General features: G+C 40.9%; 1 protein-coding gene across 2 annotated transcripts in view; it reads left to right on the top strand.

The window, feature by feature from the left end:
• Positions 1–17,110, top strand: part of RFTN1 (raftlin, lipid raft linker 1) — a 95,100-nt gene extending 77,990 nt beyond the window's left edge. For both annotated transcript variants that reach the window (XM_072925682.1, XM_030264931.3), the window contains exons 8-10: positions 9,615–9,718; positions 11,061–11,142; positions 14,695–17,110. In XM_072925682.1, coding sequence (XP_072781783.1) covers positions 9,615–9,718; positions 11,061–11,142; positions 14,695–15,132 — 624 coding nt within the window. In that variant the 3' untranslated portion in view covers positions 15,133–17,110. The remainder of the gene's footprint in view (positions 1–9,614; positions 9,719–11,060; positions 11,143–14,694) is intronic.
• Positions 17,111–20,828: the final 3,718 nt, after the last annotated feature.

Here is a 20,828-nt window from a genome sequence, read left to right as displayed (position 1 = left end):
TTGCTGATGTGTGCCTTAAAAATGATTCCTTTATTGCATTAAATGCTATTCCATTTATGACAGACTTGACTGTAAATTCTTGCTCATTTTTAGGGTCAAATTGCAGTGTTGCTGCTCAGGAACAGGTTTTGGGGTTATGAGAGATGGTTTCATGAGTACATTAGGTCAGGGCTGATCAAGAAGGCAAATGTTAAGAAGCATTAATGTTTACCATGTGTTTAAAACTGTTAGGAAATTAATAGAGTGTGAAACAGCAAGCATATACTACTTCCTACTACTGTGGAAGCTGTGTTTGACAGCACCTTATTTCAGAAGGCTGTGTTAACTCAGTAATTGTTCAGAGAAGAGAGTGGGCATGGTCACTGATACAGACAGCTTCCACATTAGGAAGACTTTACATGTGTGTCCTTTCAGCCTGGAAAAGAGAAGAATTGCAGGGAATGGAATGGGTAGAGAGCTCCTAAAACATGGGAAAGAGGTAAATAGGGATTGTTTGCCATCTCTTCCAGTATAAGAGCTAAGTGGCAAATGGTGCTTGTCAGGCCCAAGCAAACAAAGAGAGAGAGATTTCAGATAATTATTTATAAAGCAGATCTGTGGAACTCCTTTCTGGATAAGGTTGTGGGTTCAGGAAGTTTAGAGGATCTTGTGTTCATACAAGCATTTTAATTCAGATCAGGAGTGCCTTTTTGAAGTGAATGCACTGATCCATCTGTAATATGCCTCATTTCACCTTGCAGAATGGTCCCACAGTGCACGAACTGGATTTCTTTCAGCAGAAACGAAACCCGACATGCTAAGTACACAAAATATTTGGGACATGCTTGACCTAGTACATACTGCTATTCCTTAACCATCACTTACAGCCATGTTGGAAATAGCTTTCCGAGTTATAAACGGATTCCTGGCCAGAGCCACTTTGGCTCTCAACCAGCCAATCCAAGATTCTCCATCTCAGTAGGATAGCATAACAAAGTTAGTCATAATCTGTGTGGGCTCATGACAGCTTCTGTCAAGCTACATGACAAGGATAATGGGGATCCTGTGTTGGCAGAGTGTTGGCCAAAACACCAGGACACAGCAGAAGAGTATTTTGTAGCAGGGCCCTTTGAAGTGTTAGAGGCCTTGTAGGTGGAGAATCATTTGCTTTCAATTCTAACAATTCCATGCTGGAGAGCACAGCTGGACAACAGATTAAGGAATGAACCTTCCAGTGCCATCTGGTGTGTCAGGAGATGCTGTACTGCAATACACCATGTCTTTGTGAGGGCTAATGCGGAGAATCTCCTGTTCCAGACATAAGATTTGGGATGTGCAATTTCAGAAACTGACTGATAGCATGTATGGGGCTTGTCAGTGTGATCAGATTATTCTCTGCTGTAATTAAAATTTGGATGATGGGTTTTCCCTGGCAGTTTTGCTCTTCTGAGATCCAGTGTGGCTGTTCTGTGGGCATTATGAAAATGTTGCCCACCAAGCTGAAAGTGGAAGAGTATGGGGAAGAAAAAACTTTCTGAAGGAAGAATGTTGAGGCATTAGGGAAGTCTTGCAAAGGTCTTACCTATTTAGAGAAAGAGCAGAATTGGCCACCTTGGTTTTCTCCTCCTGCAATTTGAATAGCTGGCAGGATGTATCTTTCCTCATGCTTTCTGAGACATAATAGGTAGGTAAAGTCATGGAATCAGTGAAAGGACTGGAAGCTAAGGGATCTGTACAACACACTTGCACAGTGTTGTACCCAGAAGATCAAGTGTTAAACCTTGTTGGAATTCACCTTTATTTACCATCAGCATGGAATAATGCAGTGGCAGGAGAAGGGACTGTAAAATGGGGAAGGAGACAGAGTTCAGTGGTGACAGAAGATGTCCAAGAGCCAGTAAAGGCTTCTTGCTGTTTTAAGTGTTGCAAAGTATAGTTTTTACAGAGATAGTTACAGAGCAGTGGAATGACTCATTATGTAGATGATAGGGGGGTTTTTAGTGGGGGTTTTTTTTGTGGTTTTTTGGTTTTTTTTTGTAGCTCTGATCTACATTAACATTTTCTATTTGTTATTTCAATTTCTACCAAGGCAGTGGAAGAAGCCCTGATGGGTAGCATGACATAAATTTATATAATGGATCTTTATTTTAAATTTGTATCAGATTTGGTTATCTGGATGAGCTTTGGTGTTATTCTGATGTGGTCTGAACTGAATGTAAATTTATTGTGCTGTACTAATTAAGAAGAAGAAGAAACAAACAAAAGAATCCCAGCCACAACAGAAGAAAGCTTTTTTTAGAAAGGGAGACATGTAGCATGTATCAATGCCCTTTAGAAAGAAAACCTTTCTAAATGAAAAGGTAAAGGGTTGCTGTTCAACCATTAAACAAAAGAGAGGGGTTGGCACACCTCTTAGCAGGGAAAGTGCTGCCTTTTTAATTGCTAAGGCTAATAGAGAAAACAAGCTGAACAGTGTGATGCACTCAGTATGTGTGTAAAATGTCAGTTTGTAGAGGATGTAAAGCTCGCAGCTGTCACAGTATGTGGTCCCGCCAAGCAGCAGACAGGATGTAATGGCTCTGAGTAATTTAACTCTTTCTTCTCAAAAGTAGAGCTGTGGTATCCTCTACAAATGACCACAGGACTTGTTATGACAAAATACTGTACTCATTCTTATCACTTTAACTCTAAAAATGTCAGGACATATTATTTCCACTGCAGTCTCTGAGATCTGGCCCTAAAACTTGTTTGATGGTTTTAATTCTGCTTGTGTAGGCAAATGTGGGTAGACAGTTCTGATTAATCAGAGCCTGCATGATTTCCATCTCCCCAACTCTAAATCTGTCATCTTCCCTTCCCCATTAAACAAGACAAAATATCTAATACAGTCTTTAAAATAGAGTGCTATAACATTTATTTTAGATTGCTGCATTGTTCTGCCTCTGAAGCTGTGTTTATTTTGAAAATATTGTCCTTAATTTACAAGTATTTTCTCATTGAAAATCTTAAGCTGCTGATTCATCATTTTGTATTTGCTGCTATGCCATACCTTTGGTGTACTGACACAAATTAAAATCTCAAATATTTCGTGGTGTTGCCATATATTGTGGTGTTGCCATTTCTCTGGCAAACTTGAATGGGGTCAGTCTCCACTGTAGACATGGTAAACCTTTTAAAGTGCGACATAACAAAAGATTTAAAAATTTATCTGTGCTGAGCCTAGGTTGCAAGTTGCCTTAATGTAAGCCTTGAAACAAATTCTCTGGAAGTAAGGATTTGATTTGTCTGTAAATCTGATTTAGGTCATATGTCAGTTAAGCCATGTTCTGCTGTCTCCGGCCATGGGAGAAGGGCATGGCCAGGTCAGCCAAAGAGCTGATGGCAATGGGCATGAAAAGGGGAGTTATGTGTGTGACCCTCTTTACCACTCAAAGGACTGATGTGCTGCCTGGGCAAAAGATTGCAGCAATGTCTGTTGCTGAATTCTTGTTTCTTTTTAAGAAAAGCTGAACAGAAACCTTCAGGAGCCTCTTATCTTCTGAAGGTTTTTATCATTCTTGTTTCATTCCTTTATATGAGGTATGAAAGCCGCATGTATACATATATATTTGTCCGCTGAACTCAGTAGACATAGGTTTAAAATCAATTAAAATTCACATGATTCGTTTCCATAGGGTAATCTTTTAATTGGTTTTGATGATTAATGTATTAACAAAATCTAGAAATATGAACTTGGAACATCCCTGATAATTTCTTGTGGCTCTGGTAGCATTGAATATTTTACAAGGTGAACGCTTCTTCCATGGGAGTAAAGGGCACTTGAAGTAAAGAGACTGAAAATTCAGTACAATATGGATTAAAAAATCCTTCCTAGCTGTCACAGTTTTCTAAGAATTAGTTCTCTGCTCACCCATAAAATCTTCAAGGGAAAAGTGAGCATCCCAGATCTAAACCTCCCACTTAAGAACAAGCTGAGAAAAAGTATTTCAGTCCTGTTTTATACTTCCTATAAAACATTGCAGGGCACATGTTTTTCTTGCCCAGCAGCTCACTCACTCCAGCTGGGCAGTAGTGCCCTGGGTAGTACATCTGTGTGAGCATGTTGAGGGGTGTGGGAGTGGGTGCTGGGACCCCAGGGGCCGCACACAGAGCCTGCCTGTGGGCAAGGGGCAGCACAGCGCTCGCCTTCCTGCTGTGTGAGCCACTGGCAGTGCAGGCTCTAGGCTGTAGCCGCAGTGCTTGCATGGAAATACATCATTGCTTGCATAACTGGGGAGTGGTGCACAAAGCCTTTTGGTAAAAGCCACATGTTGTTTGGGAATAAAATACAACCAAAGGGAATTGTGTCAGGGAAGCTGCCTGGGGATGATTAAGCTGCATGTGTAGGGCACACTGGAGTATATAAGTTCTCAGGTAGGTGTTCTTTATGTTGTTTTTTTTCCCCCAAAAAAATTGATGGGCAAACAGTAAAATCAATGCTTACCTTAAGGTACACTTCAAGTGTTGCAGGAATTGTGAAAGTAAAAATTTTTGAAGAATTTTTGAAGAAACTGGATGGATTGCTAGATCACATTTATTTCTTGTGTTTCACGGACAGTTACGTGGAATTGTTTCGTCATTTGTACATTGTCTGTGCAATGGTGAGTTCAACACACCTCATAGGATGTTTTCTGTGTGGAGAACCCTCTGTGTCAACACATTCACGTTGTCCAGCTTTTGCTGCTGACCCTGTGCTTCTATAAATGCAGAATTGTGTTGCTGTGCAAGTGTACTTCTATGTTACAGGTGCAGGCAGTATCAGGAGCACTCTGATGTTTCTGTTAGTATAGATACATGCTAGAAAATAGGATTTACATCCACAGAAGTCACTGAGAGAAGCAGGCATTGTGGGCACAGAGGGTTTTTTGGTTGTTGTTTTCATTTTACCCTGGATGTGGAGCCAGCTGTGAATGCTACTCAGCAGCCTGTGTGTGTACTGAAATTGTGACTGGATACATCTGAATTGCAGAAACACTCTCTTAACACAATGCTGTCTCATATAGTGTTACAGCCTTATTATATGCTCCAAAATATTTCACATTGCAGGAATTCACATATATATATTAGTAATTGTAAATAACTCTAAATTACATATGCCCAGAATATTGAGGGAAAAGCCTGCCTGTGGATTTATTTATTACTCTTTTTTTCTTCTATTACCTCTCCAGCGAGGTCCCCATTTGGCAGCTGCTGTTTGTTGGTCAGTGACCCACCTGCTTCCCAAAGCTACTGATGGTTTCCAAGGATGCAGGAGTCATCCCACAGCCCCCTGTTCCACAGATAATGGATGTGTAGCAAGTGTCTGCCAGCAACATGCTGTGGTGTATTACACATGGAGATTCAGGAGCAGCTCAGTACTAGAGGAACAAAATCCAACTTTTTTATTGCTGAAGCATTTGTGAAACTTTCCTTTTGCTTCCAATAAATGTTTTTAATGGTTCAATACTGTTACACTGTCAGCAGGAATTATCTCTTGGAAGAAGTCTGAAAAGGAAAAAGGCAAATAATTCACAAATTTAGAGCTTGAATTTAGTTCCCGTGTCAGCTGTGTTACTGCAAACATAAAACGTTTGCAGCATATTTTTATTGGGTCATTCTTGCACAGTCCAGGTATGCAGTTTCCCTCATTGCATTTTCTTTTTTTCCACTAAGGTGCAAGTCCTGCTTTTCTACTTCCATTTCCTCCCTTCAGTGCCCAGGGACAGAAAAGCTTTGGCCTTGGCAAGCTGGAAACTGGTAGCCAGCCTTGGCTGGGGGCGCGTGGTGCCGCCCTCGTGGCACCTCTCTGTTTTTTGTAAGGAGCTGAGTTTGAATGCAGTGCCCATTTTCTGCAACAAACAGTAGGTTACACTTTCAAAGCAACTTGATTTTTTTTTACTTCCCATCTTCTTTGCCATCTGTCAGTAAATTTTGGTATGCAGTCTGTTAGGATTTGCTGATAAAGGTTTTATTAAGATTTATTTAATGGGATTTTTTATCTACCACTCTTTAATCCATGTTGGAAAAAAAAATTAAATAGTGACAATCCATAGCTGCCTTGTAACTAAATCACATTCACTTAGCCCAGGAAAGAATGATTTCTGAAGAACTTCTGTCTCACAAGAGCTTAGTAGTTGGCTTGTTTATTATCTTTCTGTGGTTAAAATTGCCGCAGTGGGGGGGGGGGGGGGAAGAAAAGAAAAATTGTTAATGCAGTTGTTTGTGTGGCTTGCCCTAGATATTATTCTTACAATTTTTTTATCTTTTTTTTTTTTTTCCTTCTAATGAGCAGAAGCAACTGTGAAAGGAAAAAATGTTGGAAACAAACAATACAACTACAAATAAAAAGAATTCTTTTCATGTGATGCAAGTCAAGGGAAAATCCTAGCTCAATATGCTCTGGCTTCTTGACACTCAAGGTGTGATCAGAGATTACTTATCATCCACAGGAGAGTGGGAAGGAAGTTAATTAAAATTTTCCACCCTTTCAGTGAATGAAATGTCTCCCAGTTTGAGATGCATTGTTTGAACACTTCTTTTTCAGGAGAGCTCTGGCACATGTTTTTCTACTTCTGCTGGTGTTCAGTTCCAGTATTTGCTAGTTAGAAAGAACATTGCACTTTTATTTGAGGAATGGTGTGCTTGAAATTTCATTTCTATTGTCTCTAATAATAGTAGATAAAATAATTACTGTATTAAATGTAAAATGAGTACAAGATCACTCTTTTCCTCTGCACCCATCCCCCAATGTATTGTTTGTTTAGAAGCATTTTTGCTTTAGAAAGCATTTAATATGACACCAATTAAAGGTCTGTATAACTGTGACTCCCGCTGGCACACAAATTCCAGTTGTGGGATAGAATTACAGCCGATGATTCAGGAGGGGGAGGGAGAAATAATTTCATGTGGTCTTAAAAAAAGCTTCAATTATCTGTATTTGCAAGTCAGAAGTTTGAAGCCCATGTGGATTAACCTGTTTATTTTGGAGTGGCTCCTTCTTCTTGTCTGTCATCTTCGAACTCAGGCAATTATTGGGAATAGTCTATTCCCCAAGGACCTGGAGATGAGGTGCAGTGACTCCAGTGAAGCATCGTGGAGTTGGAGGGAGCTTATTAAAGGGCCTGAGGAGCTCAGAGGAGGGAACACCTCCTCTGTGTGTGCATCATGTACACACCTCCTGCCTCCAGACAGCCCAACAGGCACACTGGGGTGTTGGGTACCAGCACATGGGAAAAATAAGAGGTCATCTTTTTGTAACCATGGTGTAGAACTCTTTAAATAGGTTGGTTGTTTTTGATTTTCTTTAAACTGCCAGATTAAAAAAAAAAATTAGGCCTAATTGACTTAAATTTATTTTCTGGTAACTTTACCCTTTTGAATGTGCTTACCTGCTTGTTTCTTTTCTGCACCACTGACTTGTGAAATACACCATCATTTACTGCAGATGATTCTTAATTCTGACAAGTCAGACAGGTCCAAAGCCAGCCCTGTCTCGCAGCTCAGAGCCTGCAGGGACAGGGGGCTGTGGCAGGAGCGATGGCATGTCCCTGAAACGATTTGGCTTCTGCAGCAGCCAAATGAGCTCTGCATGGTACTGATGTCCTTCCTCATTGCCATAATCTCCCTCTGATTTCTGACATTTTTTGCACATCCTGATGCAAGAAGAAGGTTCTTCCTGCTAATCACCCACCTCAGGCAATGAATTCAAAATAGAAATCCTCTTTACAACACAAGATGTTCCTCAGGGCACAGACAAGTTCTGCTGTGCCAGTCTTTCCTGATCTGCTTCTCTCCTCTGAATGAGCTCCTTCTGGTTTTTCCTCTGCAAACACTGTTTGATGGAGGGAATGTCCTTTTATGTGGCACCTCATGAAGAACTTGTGATGGTGGATGCTCTGTCCTTTTTCTTAATCATCATGTTGCATATTTTCATCTTTATTTTTTGAAGGTGTTGTTGACCAATCTCATAAATCTCAGTGTGTTATTAATACGTCTTTTTGAGATATTACAGCTTAAAGGCATCTAGATATGTCATGATTTTTTTATTATCCTTGGACACTCTATTTTAAAAACTGAAGAGAGTGCACAAATATCTGTCTTCCAGAGGGAAATGGGAGTCAAAGGAGACTCTGAATCTACCACGATCACAGCTGCAGGATGAGTCCTGATTACTGCAGTGGACATGAGTTAAGGGCCGTGTGGTATTGCCCCCCTCTTGCAGGGTGTCTCATTTCTCTCCCAGAGTCACAAATTCCAGTTTGTACAGGGTGATGTTTTAAAGTAGCACTACCTCTCTAAGCCCTCACAAGCCTCTGTACAGTAGTAACATTGGTAGTGTTCTCTTGTGGACACTTTCTGGGGTAGAGATTTAAAACATTTTCCTTTTAAGCAGGACTGATACAGCTTCTTCAGCTATTTGCGCTTGTAGTCATGATCGGTTTTTTAATAGGTATAGTCAGGCAGCCATTCAGTTATAAAGATATAAGTGACCTAAATTACATTTGTTAGAAGAAAGGAACAGCTGAGATTGGAATTCACTAAAATACCTTGAAATAACTACAGCAGGATTTGGATTAGTTCTGATCAAATGACTATTTCATTACTGTGGAATAAATGGATTTTTTGGAGCTGCAAAACCATTGTGCCTTCCTCAGTGTTGCGAATTGGCGGTTAAAACTCCTTACGTGAATGTGAAACCAGTGTAAGTGCCTGAGCTTCTTGGCAAACATAGTTGTTATTCCAATCAAATTTAGTCATATTTGTAGAGACTGGTAGTTACAATTTGTCTGCTTTTTGTTTATTAAAATTAAAAACTAGTAAATATGCTGTAGCATCTATTCATTAAATTACTGGCAGTCTTGGCAATTAGACACCTCACTGGAATAATCCTTGTTGAAACCACCAGTGGTTCTTTCTGTGTAGATTGCAAGGTCTGCTATTTAGTTGAAAGGGAAAGAGCAAGGCTCTGCTGGGTAAATGTGCAGCAGGAGCCAGACTCCTTCACTGAAAGGCAAAGCTTTTCGTCTCGCCCACAGATTTCCTGATTCAAAATAAGAAGGCAGCAATGCATATCTGTGGGTGATAAAAGGAAAAGACTCGTACTTATATTTTTTGTTGCTGTTGTTGGCTTTTTTCCTTTTGATCCATCATGGCAGAGTAACACAACTGATTTCAGTGCAGATATTCAGGATTTGCTGAAGCTGAGACAAGTGCAGAATCCGAGCAAAGCAATGCTGTCATTTTTTAACTACTTGGACATAATTTTTCTTGGAAGGAGATAATTGATAACATACAATGAATTTATCCTGTTCAGATCTGGAACGATCTAAAGCTAGATGGATGAGTCAGGCAGTGTAAGAACAAGATCACAGATGTTTACCATTTTAAACAAGCTTCTTTAACAGTTTGGGATGTATGGGCAGTCAGGCATTTGTCTCATGTTTTTGAACGTTTTCCTTCCTGCCTAGCTGAACATAAAACATGACCCACTTTGGTGCAAAACCCCTTTCTCCCTCTGAGAAAACCCACACGTGTATTTTTTCTTGGGTTTTTTTTTGGTGTCAAGCTGAATGTCGCACTCCAAGTGATGATGCCAACTATTGCTTTTCCTTCCCCAGGGAGTTGAAGTGCAGACAGATTACGTTCCGCTGCTGAATTCCCTTGCCATGTACGGCTGGCAGCTGACGTGTGTGCTTCCCACTCCCATTGTGAAGACAAACAGGTAGGGAGGGGTGGGTGCTGCCTTTTGGCCAGGGAAGTTGCTGTACAAGCACCACAGTCTGCACAAGCAATTCCCTGTGCAGCCAGCGTGGATTTCCTTGCAAAGCCTGCTGCAGCTGTTCTTGGGGTTTTCCGAGCATCACAAGCCACATGTGGCAGGAAGCACATGTCTGGTGGGCAGAAAGACTGCAAGGTGGCAGTGTGGTTTCTGCATGAATTTTCTGGGTGTTGCTTCTCTCCCTCTGTAAAACTCTGTGACTGTAAAATTCCTGCTCTGGATCTTCCAGTAATGTCCTATAGAGCAAAGACAAAACATGTGATAATGTTTGGAGTGAGATGTTGTCTAGCTAAAGAAAAGTAATTTTATTCTTAATAGATGTCTGTCTAATGCTGTTGATACAGTCTAGCTGAGCAGAACCCTGTGAGATTAGTGTATCACTGCTCTAGTAGCCTTGTGTGCAGATACAATAATTCTGTCGTCTACTTTGCTATTATTTATATTCTCAGTTTTAAAATGTAAATGCAAATCACTTAAAAATAATCTTCGTAACAGGTGAAAAATAATCATACCACATGAAGATGGTTCTTTCTGAGTTTTCACTGGTCAGGAATGTATTTATTTGTACATATTCACCAATATAATCAGTCATGATTTTTGATCTTAACAAATAATGGCCAGCTCTTTATGACATTTGGATGAAGACTACTCCTACACATAAAAACCTAAAAAGTAAAACGCCATTTTTGTTGAGGGAGAAACTGTATTTAAGTTTTACATAAACGTTTAAATGTAAGAATGAAAAGAAAAGCACAGTTTTGAATTGTAATCCCTGACTCCTATATATATATACATATATATATAATTTTCTTCTAGCTTTCTGTATACCACTAATACCTTGAGTAACATAGGTCAGTGCAGAATGGCACCCACCTGGTGGTTATTCCTGCCATGCTGCAGACTTACAGGGAGCACCCAGCCCCATTCCACCCCAGTGCCCCAGGAGGGAGGGAAGGAACACTCCAGTGTTGCTGGGGCACTGGGGCTCTTGGGTTTCTTCCTTTTTGTTCCAGACAATTTATTCTGTGTTTACACACTAATGCTAGAACATTCAGCAAAACTGTGTCATACGCTGACAGGCTCTATCAGTCTGAACATTCCTCTCTCCCTGCCCCCCAAAATACCAGACTGCTCGGAGACGCCAGGGACAGGCAATGTGAGAATCATTCTTCATTTTGTTATTCTTTGACCTGCAGAAATAAATGACTGAGATGGATTTTTGCTTTGAATGATGCTGGATGTGAATTTAATTCATTCTCAGAAGTGTGCATTTGTTTCTTTTCAGGGAGGGGAATTTATCTACAAAGCAAATTGTATTTCTTCAGAGACCTTCTTTGCCCCAGAAAGCAAAGAAGAAAGAATCTAAGGTAAATAACCTTGAGTTTCTGGTTTCTTTGGCTTTTGCTGGTGGTATTTTTATATTGAAATTGATTTCCTATAGAAGTAAAATGGCCTAGTCAATGTTTCTGTGATACAGTAGCAAGACAGAAGGAATGGAACCGTTCAAATGAAAGAAACAAAAAATGCCCAAATGATGTCGAAGCACCTAGATTTCATTCTCTGTTGAACTCACAGCAGCATAAGAAATGCAGATTTTTCTTCATGTAAAGCAGCCATAAACCTCCATTTATTCCTAAAGTTCTCTCATGTTCAGTGCCTGTAAGATGGAACCAACACTATTTTCTCTCACCAATTTCCTGTATTTTCTGTTTAAACTGCTCTCTCATTCTATCTCTCTCTGTTTTGGTAGAACCTTAATTTAAGCAAGAAAAACCTCTAGAATTCAGCTAAATTATCCAAAGACATAGCTGACAGCTCATGATGTATGGACATGGATGCGTGTATGTATTCCCACTTCCATTTTTAAACACATAGCTGTGGGAACCCCAGCCTAAACCTGTCATGCCATACAGCTGGAGAGAGAAATACAGGGACTTGAAACAGAAAGCATTTCCTACAGAAGGGCCTTCCTACAGTGGTCAAATTTGCCTTGCCTTTTCAGTGTGCAAGGGATCAGAAAAGCCAGATGAAGTATGGAAAAGATCTCTGGAACCACATGTCAGTGAGGTTGCTGACACGTTTTTGTTCTGGCTCTGTGGGCTTTGGTGAGTGCTGCCAGCCCAATGTCACTGCAGGAGTGGGCGCTTGAGCCCATGCAGAGCTGAGCTGCAGCAGGAGATCAGAAATGCTGAGCAGAGCTGAGCACCAGGAGCATTTTACCCAACAGTTTAGATAATTACAGATATTCTTTGTTTTCTCTCTTTGTTTTCAGGTGATTAAAGTGATCTTGGGATGAGTGCTAAAATGCCTGTATTTGGTCATTCTTTTCCTACCACTATGTGTGGTTTTAGTGGAAGGAATAGGAACCCATATGTGGTTGTTCATCCTCAAATAGAGAAAGAAGTATGATGCCGAATTCTTGTATTATAATAACACATACATACCATCCAGATGACTTTAAACTTTGTTTAAATTTTTTTCATTCCAGGTTATAAAAACTTATTTAACAATGTCTGGTTGACAAAACAAAGGACTCACTCATTGGCAGTGTTAAATATACCGGCATATTTGAGGGCAAGAATCACTACAGCACATTTTCATACCAAAGGTCAGGGCAGGATGACATACCTTGATTACAGTTCTGTAAAGGAAAGTAAGACTGGTTCAATGTCTGTAAGTGGTTGTTGTGTCACATGAAAGATGCCAATCCAAGCATTTGATTAAAATGCACATACAACATCCCAGGCTCTCGGGGATTTTTGTTTTGGCTTTTAGCTATGGCATGTCTAAAACATTTCTAGATAACCCTCAGAGGAGGAGGGAAATAGGATGATAACATTAAAAGGATATTGCATTGATGGAATATGTCCTCTCCTATCTTTGCACATCAATGAACTGTTGTTCAAGATAGTCAGAGGAACAGAAAAGGAAATATGCAAGAGTGGTATAACCTCTCTTCAGTGAAAAGTATTCCTATTAGTGTAATATTCAATCAGGGATGAAGTAATTGTGTTCATTCACTTTATACAAAACTGATGCTTATTTCAGCAGAAACTGGCTGAATGCATTTTTGTGAAATAATGGTGTAAGTACCTGACTTGAGTATGTACTTGAGTACCTTTGTGAGTATGCACACTCACAAAGCCTCCTACAGCTGGCTCTTTATCACATTTCGGGCCCTGATCTTACCTTCTGTCAATGAGAGCTTTGAGTTAAGTGGACTAGTGGGTACCCAGCCACTTCTGCAGATCAAAGAGGAAAAAACTCAGGTGTCTGAATTTTAAACAGCTGAGCTCTAGAACTGAGATGTTATCGTTCCTCTTTCTCTAAACTGCAGTGCTATTGTAGTGAAAGATAACTTCCTTTAAGTAAAACCGAGAAGGGTTTTGTGAAAGCCAGTTTATTTTTTCCCCCCCCACTTCTCATTTTACATTAAGTTCTGGCTACCAGGAGGAAAGAACATTGTTCCAGCTTTGTAATCTAATAATAAGTTTTGAATGGCTTTTTGATTAAGGAATAAATAGCTAGATCAAAAATTTATGAATACAAAACGTTTTGCCCAACTTCAGCACGGACCCAGTTTCACTGGAGAAAATGGCTTTTTTGAACATGACTGGGTTTGCTGAACGTCCTGATGAAATTATTTATGCCATCCAAATATTGCCTCCTAACCCATTCCTGAACTTCCCTCAGCAAGTGACAGTGCTGAAAAAATGGTTTGTGCACATTCAGAGGTACTTAGTAAACTTGTGTAGGATGGCTTAGCAGAGGCTTGGAACCACGGAGCAAGTCCAGAAGAGGCCTTGAAGTTGGTAAGGGGACTGGAGCACCTCTCGTTTGAAGACAGGCTGAGAAAGCTGGGGCTGTTGAGCTTGGAGAAGAGAAGGTTGCATGGAGACCTCACAGCAGCCTTCCAGTATCTGAGGGGGCCATGCTGGGAAGTTGCGAAAGGACGCTTTGCCAGGAAGTGTAGTGATAGGACAAGGGGTAATGGCTTCAAACGTAAAGAGGGCAGGTTTAGATTAGATAGTAGAAAGAAATTCTTTACTGTGAGAGTGGTGAGACACTGGCACAGGTTTCCCAGAGAAGTTGTGGGTGCCTCACTCCCGGACAGTGTTGCAGGCTAGGTTGGATGGAACTTGGACCAACATGGTCTTCTAGGAGGAGTCTCTGTCCATGGCAGGGTAGTTGGAACTAGATTACCTTTAAGTTCCTTCCAGTCCAAAGCATTCTATGATTCTATGACTCTGTGGTCTGGCTTTCCTTGGGGAAAGCTTGATTTATTTTTGGACAAATGAGGCAGATATAATAGTGACTTATTTGTCAGCCTTTATATACATTATACCTGTCAAGTTAGTATTTCAAGGTACTGCTAGTTCCCTTTTCGTTTTTTAGTAGTAGTTAAAGCAGTTGTGAAATGGTGGCTGTGGCAAGTCCTGTGGAAGTGCTGCAAGTAGCAGCGTCACACTTTCTTATCAAAAGACAGTCATATAGATGGTTCAGAATGTTTTACTGTTTGAGTACGGTTGTTGGTGTGGTGTTAGTTCTGCTGTTAACCTGGTGAAAAACACTGGAATAACGCCATGGGATTGCTTCTTCTGTCTGAACTTCCGCAGCTTTGCATATCCTTCCCTTCCACACAGTGTAGAGAGGAACCTACCAGGCAGAACAGCAACAGCAGAAGCAGAAAGCATCGAGCTCTCCTTCCTCTCTGTAACAGAGATATCTGTGTGGGCAGAAATCATCTTAGGTCATCTGATTTGGTCAGGCAACTTCTTTTAATCTTGGGTCTTTCTGGTCAAATTCAAATTTAGTTTTTGAATTAAAACTAACTCATCAAAACATGTCTACTCAGGAAAGTAAATGTCCATGTGAGACTGCCTCTAATGGTCTTTAACATTTGGATCCCTTCTTTGTAGTTTCACTGGAGGTTCTCCAAAGAAGACATGCACAGCAGAAAAATGAAGAATTCCACAAAGGCTAAATTAAGTACTAGGGAGAAGCAAAGGGCACAGGAGAAGCAGGAATTTGAAGTCACAGAGAACACGAGAAACTTAGAAGCACAAATCTCAAGAGCAGCCCAGCCTGATCCAGAGCAGCAGCCAGACGAAGTCATAGACTTGGGAGAGGAGGTAGCCGGGACCAACGACAGCAGTGCCCACCACGATGGGGCATCAGCGGAGACGTGTCCTGCCAGCTGTGACACTGGTGACAACGCCGGGCAGGCCTGCCTCAGCCAGAGCGTGCCCGGCTGCCCCACGGGCGAGGCCGCGGAGGGCGGGGGCTGCGCGCCAGGGCCGGATGGCTGCAGCGGCAGCGACGGGGCAGCACCGGACGGGGACTGCTCCTGCGAATAAGACCTGCTTTTCAGCAACCCTGTGAGTGGCTGATACTTTGCCAAGACAAAATAACAGATTTTGATAATCCCCACCACTAACTCCATTGCTCAACGCAGCATTTCTTTTGCATTTCTTTGACTTACTTTGCTCCTTAGCACTCTGGTATCTTAAGTATCTACAGGGCCCATATTTTTCAACCTACAGAATCTGCAAAAATCTTTTCATTGTACATAGCTCTCCTGGAGATACACTTTAAATTAAAAAGTAGGGAGGGACAGAAATCACACCTTTATCCATGACCAACCTTAGCAAACTAGCTTTGAGCCTGGGGCAAGGCAAGTGTTCTGTTCTGTCAGATTTTACTGTGTAGTACTTTCTTGTACATGTAGCTTTTCTGGAGAAGTTATTGTGCCAGGTGTTATTTTGTCACTAGGCTTGTAGTATCATAAAAATTCTATTTTTTATCATAAAAAGGACTTCAAGAGGCTGAAACTGAAGTTGGAAAACTTAGATAAGATGGCTGTTATCCATATCTTTCTCCAGGAGTACACTCAGTGATGATACTCTCTTCTGAATTTTATTAACCCTTACAGATCTTTAAGCAATAAGCAAATCTTGTACCTGTCCAGGCATAGTGGGTAAGCAAACCCCATGGTGAATCTGTGAGGTGGATGATTCCAGTACAAAATGCAATTTCCTATTTGGTCTTTGCCAATCAACAGTTCATCAGTAGCGTGGGGGCTTCAGAAGACAGAAAAACAGGAAACTAAAAGGCAGGTAAAAAGTACTTCTGTCAGTGGTTATCCTCACTAAAATTGGAATTAGATGTTACCTCCTGACCTTTTCCAGGTGGTTTAACATCACTTCCTCAATGTTATGAAATACCTTGTGGTAAAGAACTGAAATTGTACACAGTGGTCCGTGGCCAACAAATGTCACCAAATGACCTTCCAAAATGAAAATCCCTTAACAGACTGTTTTCTTGCTACAAGTTACCATATTCTGGGGCTGATACCTGAGGGAATTCTGTAAAATTAATAACATTTTTGTTTGAAGCTACATAAAAATATTTACAAGTGAATGTACATGTAATATAGTTTCTGTGCCAATGTTCTCCAAGTACTTCAGTATTTCTACAAATGTAGGAAGGAGTGGTTTCTCTCTTCTTAACAACCTTCATCCTTATTTAGAAGTGGTCAAGTAATCTGGTAACAAGATGAGAAAAACATTGTAAATTCCCCTGCTTTTCTTGTTTTGAAGCAAGAGGTAGAGCTCTGTAAGTGATTTGCTGTTTTTTCTCTGGACTAATTTGTGCTTGATAATTTTCCTTAGTCTTCAAATCAAAATGCTGTAAAAAGGACAATGTTCTGTATCAGATGTGCACCTAGAGTGATTCAAAAGTATCTTTCATGCCTTAAAATTATTCAGTTGGCAGAACATTGCAGAGAAGGGAAAAATTACATCACTTAAATATTCATTTAATTGGGATGAAGGCACTCAAGTTTAAACCATTTGATTTCACATACACAAAGCACAGTGGTATAGATTTGTCATTGATTAAAGAGTGTTTTATTTTGAATTCAGTGGTTTAACCACAGGACTGTAAGTAACTTTACTTTCTGATGCTATTTTTCAATTGTTTCATTTGGTGTTTTAAGATGACACTGGGGTTCCAATAGCCTCAAAAATAGGTTGCTGCAGTTGTTCTGCTTAAATACAAGGTCTCTGCTCTGTACAATTTTAAGTTCCTGTTTGCGGATTTTTTTAGCATAAGATCCTTTTACTGATGGTTTCTATCTCAAGCTTTGTATTAATCTTGTTTAAAAGTTCATAATATTTAATGAACGTTTTGCTAGTAGAAAGTGTTGCAGTAGTAAGACCTCTCCAAATACTTTTTAATAGAAAACGTTTATTGGATTGCAATATGACCTTGTTTAACTGAATCCAAACTGCTTACAAAACTAAACAGAAATAAAGGTCATGAGGAGATTCCTTATTTGTGGTGTTTGCACAAATGCCAATTATTCATCCCCAAAAGGAGAAACTCAGTTCTCTAAGTGGTGATGAGGGGAAGCTCCTTACTACTGAATTAGCAGTAGTTACTGGTGCTACAGAACTGGCTACTTGGTTTTCCTTTCCCAACAGAGCATGGAAGGGCCTGTGGGGAGTGGAGAAGTTGCACTTGTTTAAGTGAAGGATTGATTTAAAACTTTGTTCCCGTAAAAGCTGGGTTATGGTTGGGAGGAGTCAAAGAGAACTTGAATGCTTTTTCAGTTTCAAAAGGGCAGCTGGCTTGGGGTTTATAATCTCATAACCAGTTCCAAGATGTGATTTTGAATTACTCTGAGCTGGTTCAGCTGCCTGAAGTTGTGTGTGTGCTTGCACTATGCTCCTATCCCAAGTGGATTGAGAGAGCCTAAATCATCTCTCAGACAGATGATCTAGATGTGATGAGGGCTGGGGAAGGCAGGTCTGTGGTGCAGCAGCAAGGCTCCACAGCTGTTATCTGAATTTTATCTCAGCTGCCTTTGCCATTTTGGGCCTGAAAAAGCAGGACCACCAGAGTGGCCAGGGAAGTGAAAGACAGCAGTCAGCAAGTGGTCATCTGAACAAGCCACCAGCTGTTAGGCAAAAGTTCAAAGGAGAAAATCCAGCTCAGGCATTGGAATGGGCTGCCCAGGGCAGTGAGGCAAATGCTGGAGGTGGAGTCACTGTCCCTGTAGGTGTTTAAGAAAGGACTGCATGAGGCAAATGAGGAATGTCAAAGAGGAGTGGCTGAATTAAATGAAAGATGGAAAAGGGTTTTTAAATTTCAGCAAAGAGCAGGGGCAGGGGAGTACAGCTATGTTGAGTAGGGTGTCCAAACTCTTGAAGCACCATAATGAAAACAGGTATGTTAAGAGAGGTGAAGTGCACAAACAATGGGACTGGTACTTCAGCTTGCATTATGTGTTTGATTATTGATCTGTGCACTTGAAAACAGTATAAATGATGTAGCCCAAAGTAGCTTTAATATATGTGTGGAAATGAAGCTAAGTATAAAACAATATACCCATTTCTCCCTAATTTGACTCCTCTGTCAGCCTCGATTTCTGAGGCGAGCAGAGGAAGGCTCTGCATTTGGATACCCTACTATTTCTTTGTAGTTCCTGTGACTCTACATTTGCCTCAGGGAGCCAATTATAGGGCAGAAATGAAGCATGATCAGCCTTTCATGCAGGAATTTCATCCTCCCAGAACTGAAGAGTATAAGAAGAACTGATACTAATTTCTTGCTGCTAAACGTTTCTCAAAAGTATGAGAAATGCCAGCGAACAATACGCCTATGAATTGTACTTGTAGACATAATTCATATATCTCTGAGGCTGTTAGTGAAGATTTGCTTTTGGCTTTAAAAGGGGATCCTTGCCAAAGCCTCCATCCTCAGGAAGGTGCCTGTGGTGCTGGATGTGGCAGTTGACTCTAATCAGTACTTTACCTGTACACTGAAGGGGGAAAAAAGGCTTTTCAGTTTTAAGTGCTTTCTGTTACTCACTTATAAAAGCACCCTAGTAACTAAAACAATGTAATGATAACTGAATAGCCACTTCTTTTCCAACTATTTGATGCAAATACTATAGGAATATTAGATACTCATTGTACCAGATGAGCACATGGCAAACTGGTATAATACGTGTCACAGGAAGAAGAGAAAGATAAAGTCTAATAAGGCTGCAACACCAGGTAACTCACAAACCATCTCATTAAGTTTAATATAAATGTATAGATGGACACATATCTCATTCCTCATCCTTTATTGCAAAAAAAAAAAAAAAGTTACTAGTCTATTTTTTCTCCTTCAGTTGCTCCTTAGCTGATGGCACAAGTGTAAGAGGAATAAACATTTTCTACGATGACAAGAGTCACAAAAGTGATGAGAATATTTCTCCAACTCAGTAGCAGTTGAACAGCAGGGGCTGCTCCCTGTTCTCACCAGTGCAGGCCAATATCACATTTATTGAATTATTTGTAGACCATGTGTTTATATGGGTTAATGTTTCTGGGATGTTATTTTTGTCTTCAATTATGGCAGAGTCAGATCCAATAACAGACTTTAAGGTGAAGCTGACATCTCACTAAAAGACCACAAAACTCTTCAGATATAGACTTCCAAAAGATTCTTAAGTGTTAACAGGAAAAGGCTGTGGAGGGAGGGGACGTCAATAACTTTCCCGACTTCTTGGCTTAGAAGCAGCATTTATTAGAAGGTAAGAAAGGACTTCTTGCTCACAGTACCAGAGGCTACCACTATTTTGGTGGGGCGGGCAGGGGGTATGAAATAATTAATTCTTGTCCATGTTTCGGGGCAGTGTATGTATGTTTCATCCTGCTCTTCAAGTGGGTGAGCCCACACAATTAGATGTGTCCTTGCCCCACAGCACTCAGGCTGAGTGTAACAGAGGATGACAGAAGGAGGTTAGAGGGAAAAGAAGATGATGACAGAAGCAAAGGGTTTCAAAATGCCTTTTGTTAAATGGACATTTTGGTGCAGGTCTAAGGAAGGTTTGTGAAAGAGATGTAATTTGGGCTGCAGAAAGCCTCTGCATTAAGGGAAGAAAAGGGTGTACCAGTTTATAATTCATGAAATGATTTAGAAGTCATAAGAAAAACAACATTTAAAGGCTTCTCAGAGTCTTTTTATCATGACACTGTTAAAACACAGACGAGCCTAGTGCATGGCTATTTTAGGGCACCAGTACTTCCTGATAGCAATGTATTGCACGTTCCTAGGAAAACCCTGCTTCTTTCAAGCATCAAGCTCTGACATGTCAGCTGTGATCTCTGTGAACACAAAACACCCTTGGTGTTATTTTTGTGACAAGCACGCTGTCCTATTTACATTCTAGAGTGAACAAACAAGGAAGCATTCATTGAAATAGGGGTACTCAGAAGAAATCTTCCTCTCATTTGAGGAGGAGGGATAGGATGAGACATCCCCTCTGGGCCTGCAGTGGCTGTGCAGGGGGGCAGTGATGGCAGCTGGCGGTGGCACTGCATGGAACAGAAGCACAGACCTAAGTGTAGGCAGCAGAAGCCACAAACTTGGGGGCAAGGCCTCATCACAGTACTATCCCAAAAGTTAACTTTTAAAGGTCCATCAATCAGATTCACCCCTCCTGATGGAAAATACAGCCTGTTAAGTTCCATGTGTGCTGAGTGGCAGCAGGTATGGCCTGTTCCCTTCAACACCCAGGAAGCACTGCCATTATTTCATTTGTTTATCAGCTCCTGACACAGTCCCAGGAGCAGCTTGGTGCTTTGCTCAGACTAAGGCCTGGCCTTTCCCAGCAGGGCTGCCTCTGCAGTTTGAGGATGAGGTGCACATGGATGTGGCAGTAAGTAGCCTCCAAGCTGTACAACATACCAGACTGATAAAAAGAGAGTAGAACTGGAGTATGCTGGAGGTGAAATGACTTCTTGGGAGAGAGCTTCAGCTGGGCTTGAGGCCTTCTCGGTCAACCACAGGGAAGTTATGCTTGAAAAACAAAGTGCTGGGACCTGGCTGGTGGTTCAGTGTCTCTGCAACCCTATTTAAGGCAGAGCAGGGAGACACTGATGACCAGGACCTTGCTGCATCACCTAGTTTACTATGTCTGAAACATGTAACTCAAGGAAGGGACCCACTAACAAAGGGAAGGCCTTATCCATGTAACATTTTTACTAATTCAGTACTA

This window comes from Taeniopygia guttata, chromosome 2 (genome assembly GCF_048771995.1).
Source record: "Taeniopygia guttata chromosome 2, bTaeGut7.mat, whole genome shotgun sequence".
NCBI lineage: Eukaryota > Metazoa > Chordata > Aves > Passeriformes > Estrildidae > Taeniopygia > Taeniopygia guttata.
Note: the sequence above shows the minus strand (reverse complement) of the source record. Positions and strands in the feature narration are given on the sequence as shown.